Source organism: Halichoerus grypus, chromosome 11 (assembly GCF_964656455.1).
Source record: "Halichoerus grypus chromosome 11, mHalGry1.hap1.1, whole genome shotgun sequence".
Classification (NCBI taxonomy): Eukaryota; Metazoa; Chordata; class Mammalia; order Carnivora; family Phocidae; genus Halichoerus; species Halichoerus grypus.
Window position 1 is genome coordinate 98,243,515 of NC_135722.1, and position 11,311 is coordinate 98,254,825.

The 11,311-nt window shown below is 48.2% G+C and overlaps 1 protein-coding gene across 26 annotated transcripts in view; it reads right to left on the bottom strand.

The window, feature by feature from the left end:
* CEP164 (centrosomal protein 164) overlaps positions 1 to 9,457 on the bottom strand; it is a 63,032-nt gene extending 53,575 nt beyond the window's left edge. For all 26 annotated transcript variants that reach the window (XM_078058951.1, XM_078058952.1, XM_078058949.1 and 23 more), the window contains exons 1-2: positions 9,332 to 9,457; positions 3,921 to 4,038 (exon numbers count right to left, since the gene is read on the bottom strand). In XM_078058951.1, coding sequence (XP_077915077.1) covers positions 3,921 to 4,002 — 82 coding nt within the window. In that variant the 5' untranslated portion in view covers positions 4,003 to 4,038; positions 9,332 to 9,457. The remainder of the gene's footprint in view (positions 1 to 3,920; positions 4,039 to 9,331) is intronic.
* Between the last annotated feature and the right edge of the window lie 1,854 nt (positions 9,458 to 11,311).

Sequence of the window (11,311 nt, forward strand, 5' to 3'; positions counted from 1 at the left end):
GCGCCTGGGTGGCTCAGTCATTAAGCGTCTGCCTTCAGCTCAGGTCATGATCCCAGGGTCCTGGGATCGAGCCCCGCATCAGGCTCCCCGCTCAGCGGAAAGCCTGCTTCTCCCTCTCCCACTCCCCCTGCTTTGTGTTCCTACTCTCACTATCTCTCTGTCAAATAAATAAAATCTTGTTAAAAAAAAAAAGAAGTACCAGGGACAGCCTGGGACTTGCTACGGACATCTGAAGTAAGGGCAGTCTTGGGGGACTGAGCCCTTAGCCTGTGGGATCGGATGCTCTCTCCAGGCAGACAGTGTCAGAACTGAACTGAACTGTAGGACCTATAGCTGGTGTCAGGAAAATCCCCACACATCTGGTGCCAGCATTTTGACTGTGAGAGTAAAGGAAAAGCAGAGTTTCTTCCTAGACAACCTTTTTTCTACTTCACCTTTACTTTCTAAATTTTCTTTTTTTTTTTTTTTTTTTTTTTTTTTTTTTATAGATTTTATTTATATATTTGACAGAGAGAGACACAGCGAGAGAGGGAACACAATCAGGGGGAATGCGAGAGGGAGAAGCAGGCTTCCTGACGAGCAGGGATCCCGATGTGGGGCTCGATCCCAGGACCCTGGGATCATGACCTGAGCCGAAGGCAGACGCTTAACGACTGAGCCACCCAGGCGCCCCTTCTAAATTTTCTTAAGTGAGCAGGTGTTATGTCTCTAAATATGAATAATAAACATATATAATTTTGTCTTCCTAAATTACAAATGGTACACCTGAATCAAAGCATGCTATCGCCATACTCCAAGAATGTAATCTGAAGCCAAGGATGACAAAAGCAAAACAATAAGACCAAGACATCAGGGGCGCCTGGGTGGCTCAGTCGTTAAGCATCTGCCTTCAGCTCAGGTCATGATCCCAGGGTCCTGGGATCCAGCCCCGCATCGGGCTCCCTGCTTCTCCCTCTCCCACTCCCCCTGCTTGTGTTCCCGCTCTCACTGTCTCACTCTGTCAAATAAATAAATAAAATATTAAAAAAAAAAAAAAAAAAAAAAGACCAAGACATCAGTGTGGCAGGGGCCTGGGGAAGAAGCCCACCAGCCACAGCCAGAACCATCCTGAATGAGGGCAGCCTTACTGGGACACAAGCTCTCCCAAGATTTCCAAAATCTTGCTGCAAAAGTGCTCATCACTCAATCAACTAGCATGGACTGCACTAGAGAAGAGGAAGCCCCTTGAGGACCTTACTGACACACGACGGAGTCTAAACCATGAATGGAGATATGCACTGTGTGCCACGGGAGCAGAGACAAAGCAGTGACTTCTGCATGGGGCCAGGGGACATCTGCGCTGAGAAAGTGGGCTGATACTTGAGCAGCCTTGTTCTCCACTCTGAACGCTCTCTCCCATGACATGAAGGCAGTTGTTTCTTTTCCAATTTTGCTATGTATTAATGGACTCTGAGACTTGCGTTATACTCCTTTGGAAAGCATTTAGAAAGCTCTTTCATCAGAGATCTGGAGGAACAGGGGAGATGTATGTACTGAGCTAAGAGCTAGCTTACTTACAGGGAAAAAGATAGATGAACTAACCACTGGAATACGTCACCAGAGCCCCCGAGGAATAATGAGATAAATACATCGATGCTTCAGATGACAATAGCCCAGGCCAGAAAGGCATCACCAGTTTGGGTCATCTCAGGGGAGAATGTGGAGGTTGACACACCTGGGGACTAGGGAAGAAAAAGCACTTTTTCAAAGGACCAGCTGGAATTTGGCTTGCCAGAGACTAACTTATTCGCAGATCTCACAAATATTTTTTGAGTGCTTACTATGTGCTGTGAACAAGAGAAATGGTCTCTGACCTTATGGAGTCTATATTCTAGGAGAAGAAACTACCATTAAAGAAGTAAACCGATAAATATACAAAGAATTAAATCTTTTTTTTTTTTTTTTTAAAGATTTTATTTATTTATTTGACAGAGAGAGAGACAGCGAGAGAGGGAACACAAGCAGGGGGAGTGGGAGAGGGAGAAGCAGGCTTCCTGCAGAGCAGGGAGCCCGATGCGGGGCTCGATCCCAGGACCCTGGGATCATGACCCGAGCCGAAGGCAGACGCTTAACGACTGAGCCACCCAGGCGCCCCAAGAATTAAATCTTCTGATAAAGGTAATGAAGGAAGTAAATGAGGTATGAGATAGAGAACGTCAAGGTGGAGGGGGCACTCCTTTGGAAAGGGTCAAGGGAAACCTCTCAGAATGGAACACAACTGAAACCTGTAGGAGACAAAGGAGCTAGCCATGCAGAGCACTGAGGAAAGAGCACTCAGGCAGAAGACCAGGTGCAAAGGGCCTGTGGCAAGTGGCTATGCTAAATATAATAGAATATTACTAAAAGCAGAGCCCTAATATGATCTGCTTTACACTGTAAGAACACTCTGGTGCAAGGTGGAGCATAAATAGGAAGGCTAACGTGCGGGCCCTTTCCTGAGGACACCTGGCTGCGGGTCCCGGCTGCACCGCTCAGCAGACCTGTGCCTGAAGGGAAGTTAGTTCACCTTCCTGTGCCTCATTTCCTCATCTGTAAAATGGGAATGATAACATTACCTAACTGATGGAGCTGCGAGGGTTGAAAAGGAAGTACATGTAGGGCTCCTGGCTGGCTCAGTTGGAAGAGCATGTGACTCCTGATCTCAGGGTTGTGAGTTCAAGCCCCACGTGGGGTATAGAGATCACTTAAATAAGTAAAAAAAAAAAAAAAAAAACCTTAAAAAAGCAAAGGAAATACATGTAAAGTTCTTAGCACAGAGACTGGCACAGAGGAGCACTCAGTAAATTCTGTTATTATTGCTGTTAAAAACAAAACAAAACACTGCTTTAGTTTTCTTCTCAAGAAATTGGGTCCCCCTTGGCTTCAGGACACACTGTATTTCATGGTATCCCCTATTATGTTTTCATTTATTTTTTAAGATGGACTTCTTTTTTAAAATATTTATTTATTCATTTATTTACTCATTCATTCATTTATTTATTTATTTTAAGGTTTTATTTTTAAGTAATCTCTACGCCCAATGTAGGGCTCGAACTCACAACCCCGAGATCAAGAGTCGCATGCTCTACCGACTGAGTCAACCAGGCACCCCTATATTTTCATTTAAAATTAATCATTGATCGGGCGCCTGGGTGGCTCAGTTGGTTAAGCGACTGCCTTCGGCTCAGGTCATGATCCTGGAGTCCCTGGATCGAGTCCCACATCGGGCTCCCTGCTCGGCAGGGAGTCTGCTTCTCCCTCTGACCCTCCCCCCCCTCATGTGCTCTCTCTCATTCTCTCTCTCTCAAATAAATAAATAAAATCTTAAAAAAAAAAAAGAAAAAAGAAAAAATTAATCATTGATCAGGGCGCCTGCGTGGCTCAGTTGATCAAGTATCTGCCTTTGGCTCAGGTCGCGATCCCAGGGTCCTGGGATAGAGCCCCACACCAGCCTACTTGCTCAGTGGGGAGTCAGCTTCTTCCTCTCCCCCTGCTCGTTCTCTCTCTAATAAATAAATAAAAATTTAAAAATTAAATTAAATTAATCCCTGATCCAGCCCAAAGTCAGCAAACTTTTTCTGTAAAGGGCCAGACAGTAAATATTTTAGGCTTCGTGGGTGACAGGGCTCCTGTCACAACCACTCAACACTGCCCTTGTGCCATGAAAGCAGCCACAGACAATACATAAGCAAATAAGCATGGCTATTTTCTAATAAAACTTTATTTACAAGAAGGCAACAGGCCAGGTTAGGTCCATGGACTACAGTATTCCAACCCCTGATCTAACCAAATATACGGAGAGGCCCTGCACGCATAGCGTACTTCGTATAAGAAGGACAAAGCTCAATCAGAGATAATTCCTGCGCTCGAAGAACTATTACAGGGCACCCCAGACCTCTTACCTTGCTCACTGGGGATGTAGGTCTCATCATAGTCTTCCTCCAGAACCAGCTGGTCTCCTATGCGGATGGGTCTTCCCGCCATGATTGGTCTGGGCTCGAACACCTAGGTCCCAAAGACCTGCACCCAAAGAGAACATCAGTGACCCAGCTTAAAAGGGGAAAAACTGGAGCTGCGTCATGGAGCACCTGGATCAGACCAGACCATGCAAGCCAACTCAGCCGGGGATTTTCCAACTCCAGGGACAGTGAAGGGTGGGAGCAACGGCTCAGAACTCGGGCCTTCTAGGCTCTGCACCTGGGAAAGTTCCTTGAGACACACCTCCCAAAGGCTTGCTGAATACTCGGTGGGTCACAAAAGATCTGGAAACCCAGCCCTCTCAAGAGTTTGACTTCATACCCCCCCCAACACAGGAGAAATAATTCACAGTATAGGACCCCCTGCTAGAAAACCCTAGTGAAACACCAAAGGAAATAGCAACACCGCCCCCCCCATATACCAATGTATCCCAGTGCAGTCACACTGTCTCAACACACATCCCTATTTGCATTCAGCAATGCCCTCAGGGAGCTTACGATCTAGTGGAAGTAGCAAACACATCTTCAACAGTGGAAGGCAGAAGGGGAATAAAACCATCTTGCTCTGGAGGTACTGAGAGAGAAGGAACATTCCCGCTGAAGGGAGGAAGGCAGGCTTTTTCAAGGGGCTGGGGACCAAAGGCAGTCAAGAGTGGTGTAAGTGGAGGTGTTCTAGGCAAGGGGGCGTCGGGTGCAGACGAGCGGTTCTGGAGTGCTGGACCCCAGCAGGCATAGCAGGGGTTGGGGCGGAAAGCCAGGTCGCGGCAGAGCGCCGTGCAGACCATGCGGAAGAGCCTCGCCTCTCCCCTGTGGCAGAGGGGAGCCACTGAGGGCTTTGGTGAAAGAAAGTGGCACAGAGTGGCCTTTTTCTAGGATGAGAAGGCTGGCAGGAGGGGCATGGCAGGACCGGGGGAATGAGACTGGTGTCGGGAAAACCACGGAGGAGGCCACCATCCAGGGGAAAGACGACGAGGCCTTAAACGAGGGCAGAAGCAGAGAGAAGGCAGAAGGGACAGATGCCGCAATGGCAGGTTTAACAGGACCAGGAAGGAGGACGGGGGTGGAAAGTTTCCAATTGGAAACCAAGGTTTGTAGCTCCAGGGATGGGACAGCGTCGAATTGTTCAACTGACAAGCTGGCCCCGTTCTAGAATTGCTCCTCCCTTCCAATCCCTCCTCCTATAACTACCTCAGGACCCCGGTCACAACTCTTCCCTACGGCAGCTCCCACACTGAAGCTCCCGATGATGCAGGACAAGTCACCCTGTAAAGTGGCTGTGGTGCAGCTGGGAGTGCTGTCGCCACCCTGATGTGACCGACAGGAACCTAGAGAAGCAGGGCCTGACCTCTTCAGAAGCTGACACTGTTCCCCCGGGAGCAGCGAACACAGCACAGCCCTCTTATAGCCGGGGAAGGGAGCAGAAAGACCCCGTCATCCAAAAGGTCAGGATGCATCCTCTAATGAGCGCTCATGGCCCGATCTGGTGGCTCTGAATCTGTCCCCAGACCCCTAGAGAGGGACCCCTGATAAACAGCACAGGATATAGGAGGGACCATTACTATGGTCCTCTCCGCACCCTGACAGCTGACAGATGAGCAAGGAAGGTATCTTGCCTCAGGACTCATGAGAGATGGCTGCCTGTGTCAGCCCACTGCAGCCAAGGGAGTCAGGCTCTGCCCCCCTCTCATTCCCACTGTGACACCTCCAAGCACTCACTTCGTGCCTCAGGAAGACAGGCTAATGGAAGAAGCATTCTCCTCTGCAGTACATCAACCCAAGTGGAGATCTGCTTCCTACCCGAGGAACCCGTAACACCCTGCGGAAGTAACGTTCCCTCCACACACAGTCAGAGAGAACTGGGGTCACCGACTCCGGAAAAGCAGGGCAGAAAGGTACCAGAAACCAGGGTGGATGATGTGGCTTAAGGAGCCACCGGAATCTTGAATTCTCTGAGTTAGGGAGGAGAGGGAAAGGGAAAGGATCTCTGGGGACATCAGGCTAGCCATCATTCAATCCAACAGGGCAGTGATCTATTACAAGGCACTGTATCAGCCATCTCAGATCATTTGAGAAATCCCACATTTGAGAGATGTCACATATCCCTAGACATATCCATCTCGGGAAAGCATGGGGCAAGTAAATCTCTTTGTGGCAGAATACCTATTTAGCTATATTTAAAGGTCAGGAAAAACCAGGAAAATCTAAATTCATGGATCATTCCAATATCAAACAAATCTTCCATCAGAAAAAAATTAAGATGTGGGTGGGCTATATTCTACCTCCTTTCTTTGCCTTATCTGCCTTAAGAAAGGATGTGGGTAAGGGCAGGACCAAAAGGACAGGAACTGTAGGATGAGGAAGGTGGCGGGAAGAGAAATCCTATGCCTTTAATGGCTACTAGAGATCATTTATTCATTCGAGAATATTTACTGAGCACCTACTAAGTTTACTTCTTGCTGGCACTAGAGATGCGATGAGGAATAAAAACACCTGCAAGCGAACAGAGCATACTTACACACACATATGCATAATGAGAGTTCCCTGTGTCTGGATTTCTTCCACTCTGCTGGAACAGTTACAGAGAAAGTGCAGCAGAGAAAAGACTTACTGAAGAAGGCACTGGGGAGAAGGCGGGAGACATGAGAGGTGATTATGTAGTGGTAACTGAGCATGGGTCTGGGAACATTCTTGGCTCTGAATCCCAGCTCTGCCACTTACCAGCAGGGCAAGCTGTCTCAGTTTTCTCATCTGTAAAATGGAGATAACAAGGTCTATCCCAAAGGGTTGTGAGAATCAAATTATTCCATACATGGGGGACACCTGGGTGGCTCAATCAGTTAGGCCTCTGACTCTTGATTTCGGCTCAGGTCAAGATCTCAGGGTCATGAGATCGAGCCCCATGTCTGGCTCCACACTCAGCTGGGAGTCTGCTTGAGATTTTCTCTCTCCCTCTGCCCCTCCCCCACTCACACTCACTCTTGCACCGGCTCTCTCTCTAGAAAAAATAAATCTTTAAAAAAATAAAAATAAGGGGTGCCTGGGTGGCTCAGTCGTTAAGCATCTGCCTTCGCCTCAGGTCATGATCCCAGGGTCCTGGGATCGAGCCCCACATCGGGCTCCCTGCTTGGCGGGAAGCCTGCTTCTCCCTCTCCCACTCCCCCTGCTTGTGTTCCCTCTCTCGCTGTGTCTCTCTCTATCAAATAAATTAAAAAATCTTTAAAAAAATAATAATGAAAATAAATTATTCAATACATGTAAAATACTTAAAACATAGTAAGCTCTCAATAAATGTGAGTTGTTGTTATTACTGTAACTATTTACATATTTGAAAGCCCTATTCTACCTTGTTCCAGGGGACAGATCGAGTACCAGGGAATGTAAGTGAAGGCCTTTCCAACGTTCAATGACCACTTATTGAACACCTACCATGGGCTGGCACTGTGCTGTTAGGGCTACAAGCCTGATTGCACAAGGTCCTGAACTCTAGCTGAGCCTCGCTAAGAAGCCAAACACATAAAGACATGGTTGTAAAATGTGTGAAGCACCTTAAGTAACAGGAGGTACAACAGGAAACCAAGGTAGGGATGACTAACCTTATTTTGAAAGATCAGGGAAAGCATCAGAGTAAAGGACCAATGAGAGGGCTCTTCAAGAATAAGCAGGAGCTCACCAGGATAAGGGAATAGAAGGCAGAAGAAACAGCATGCACAAAGGCAAAGAGGCAGGAAGAACACTGTGGGTGCAGAGAATTCATTATGACAACAAAAGTTTATATTCACTGAACACTTCCTATGTTCCAAGAACCGTACTAATGCTATATATACATCATCTCACCTCGTCCTCTCCAAGAGGTAGAAAATATTCTCCTCGTTTTTCAAATAAGGAAAGTGAGGCTCAGCAAGGTTAAATAAAAAAGAACAACTTGCCCAAGGCTTCACAGATAGCAAAGGGCACAGCATAACATGCATGCTGCCCCCACGTCTCTCTGACCCCAAAGCCTGAGGTCTTAAGCACTCTGACCCGACCAGAACGCAAGGGGCAATGGGAGAAGCGGCAGGAGAGAGATCTACCGTGGAAGGCCAGGAGCACACTATAAAGGGCTTGGGAGGATTTAGGTTGTATCCTGTGTGTGATGAGGAGCCAGCACAGGATTTCACAAAGGAGACTGGCATGATCAGATCTGCAGTTTAGCAAGATATTCTGACAGCTGTCTAAGAACTAATTAATTTCAGGAGGGCAAGGACAGAAGAAGCAGAGCGACCACTTAGGAAGCTTTCCTGAAAGCACAGGCAAGAAATTATGAACTAAGCCGGTGGCTGTGAGAAAGAAAGGAAAGACCAGATGCTTAGGGTATTAGGAGGCAGAATAACAGGACTTGAAGTCTGCAGCAAGTGAAGAACAGGGAGGAGGGAAATCAGGGCACTTAGACCAGCACGGGATTATCTGTTGGCTTCTATGCCTTGCCCAATAGCCCCACCTAGCACACTCCCTAGAATATAAGAAATGCCCAGCAAATGTTTGCTGCGTATATCTTATGAATGAATTCCAGGTGCAGACCTGGCTGAGTGAACGGTGAGGTCCTTTACTGACACAGGAACTACAAGAAGAGGCACAGATCTGGGGGGCTAGGATGGTGGGGGAGGCATGCAGCTGGAGATGATCAGTAAGCAGGTCTGAGCTCAGGAAAGGGGTGTGACGAGCTCACCGTAGTTAAACAGACGGTCACTGAACTTGCGGGGGAAATCACCCAGTTGCGGCCTATGGTGAGCAGAAAACACAGGCCTGCAAAGAGTTAGGAGACCCGGGAGCGAGGAGTCATGGAAGCCAAGTGAAGGCTGCCATTCGAGGTGGAGGAGGTGGATTTTTTAAATCAGTACAAGGAAAGGAAGGGAAAAACAAACCTCCAAAACTCCCTGACTTCCCCAGCTGACCCAAAGACCGCAGAAGGTCGGGCTAGCCCTGGATTCGGGCACGGGGGAAGCCTCCCCACGAGAGGGGTATTCGAGCGAGGTTCGGAGGCCGGGCCTCACACTCCAACCACGGACAGGACAAGTAAACGGGCGCCCCAGCAAGCTCACACGCTGTCACTGGCGCTCGGGGGCGCCGCTCGCTCCCCGCCGGCACCCCAGCCCAGCCCAGCCCAGCCCAGCGCCCCTTCCGCCACTCGGAAAGATTCAGGATGGATGCACCCTAGTCCGGCCGCTCCTTCCCAACCTCTCCCTCCAGTTCCCGCCCACAATCGTGCTCCTCCCGCTCGCGGACACACGAGTGTGTCCCAACGCTCCCGCTTCCCTCCTTCCCCCGCCACCCGACCCCTCCCTGGAGGAGGTCCTCACCTGTCCCCCGCCCCGGGAAGCACTGGGCCACCGCTCCCGGCTCTGCGCGGCTTCCCCAGCACCACCCCGGCTCCCCGCTTCCAGGGACGCCGGGGTGTTGCCCTGAAGGGGCCAACAAGCACTTCCGGAAAGGGTACCAGCCTAGCAACTGAGAGTCCCGCCTCTACACAGAGCCAATAGGTCGCTGAACGAGGACCTTGGCACTGGATTGGTTATAGGTCCCGTCGGGTCACGGAGAAATTATGCACGTTTCCCGTTGCACGATGGGAGTTGTAGTCCAAGTTAGTCGAGGGGGTCGTAAGAGAGCTCTGAATTTGTTAGGAGAGGAATTTCTTCCCCGGGCAGGAAAGAGTCATTCACAGTATTTATGGTAACGCGAATTAATTAAGGCAATCTATTCGTCATCATTGTTTAAGTAGTGTGATTAATATCAGGTGAATAAGACACTGATCATCAGTAACCAGTTGAATCTCTAATAAACAGGTAAGGGGAGACCACCTCCCCCACCCCCGCAGAAAACGCTTCCCTGTGCTCAGATGAAATCGGTGAGCCCTTAACCAGGATTTAAGAGCTGTGGTTTCCGTTATTTACCTTTTCACCCAGAGCGCAGGGCTCAGATTGAATGTCTGCAACATTGGGGATAACATCTCTCATAAGTATTTCAAATAGTCTGTTTAGGAAGAAAAAAGTGACAGGGGTTCCTGGCTGGCTGGGGGCGTGGGGGGGGGGCGGAGTGCCTGCGATTCTTGATTTTGGAGTCATGAGTTGGGGCCCCACGCTGGGTGTAGAGATGACTTAAATTCTGAAGAAGAAGAAAGTGACACAATGTGTAGCCCCCTCCACAGCTCTTTCTGGCAAAAGGGTTGCTATTAATATAATCCCAAAGAGCTTAAGTTTGCTTAGGTGGAGGGCAAATCTTTTCCCTCAAGTGTCCTCAATCTCCTAGAGAAGTTAATGGGGGCAAAGAAGTTAAGAGGGCCATTACACCAATGGGAAACTGGGGGGGGGGGGGCAGAAAAGTGAACTTCCCAGTTGGAGAGAATGAAGCACCTAGAGCAGATCCTGACAGTTCTGTTGTGGAAATGGATCTGGCTCCTACCAACTCCTACCAACTCCTAAAACCGCTAGGCCCTGGTCCCAGAATGCGGAACTCAGGTCGTTGTCCCTGTAGATCCCAAGTCAGACATCCAGAATGTATTCATCTTGTTTAACTTCAGCTCTTTCTGTGGCAGCTCTGCTTCTACTTCCTTTATTCTGCCGGCAGATGACAAATCATTGCCCCCCTTCCTCTCCACACTCCTTAAAAGTCTCCCTGAGGGGCAAGAGGGACCGACTAGGATAGGACTCTGAGGGCTCACCCCCTCATCCACCACAGACCTTATACAAAACATGACCCAAAAAAACTATTGGTAGATTTGGTCTCTATGTCTCAGAACTTGTAATCAATCCAGTTGACTTTAATTGCCATCAAAATTCTTAACTTTTATTCCTTAACATGGGTCCCTTTCTATCTCATGGGGAGAGCTAATAAAATCAGGGTCACCAAGGGATTAGTGGGATTACCCCACATAGATAAACAATTTGCATTTTATCAGGTTGCCCTATAGGTTTGTTCTTCAAAATGCAAACCAATTTATAAAATGCTCTTAGGTAAACACAATCAAGAAAGCAAATCTTTGGGGGAAAATAACAAAAATGACACACCAATTGATATGCCAGTAATATACCCAATGAGTGAGGAAGAGAGATAAAGAATTTTATCCATTGTAGGTTAGCTTCTGCACTCAAATATGTGGGAGGAAGAAAACAAAATAGGTCCCAAAATTTATGCCATACCCCCAAGTCAGAAATTACACCGTTAGAACTTTTTCTTCTCTTTTCATACTGTTTACTTGTAACATACAGAAAATCACCCACATAATAAGAAAGAAAAACCCTTGTTAACCCTACAATTTTTTAAGGATATAAAGGTGTGAAATG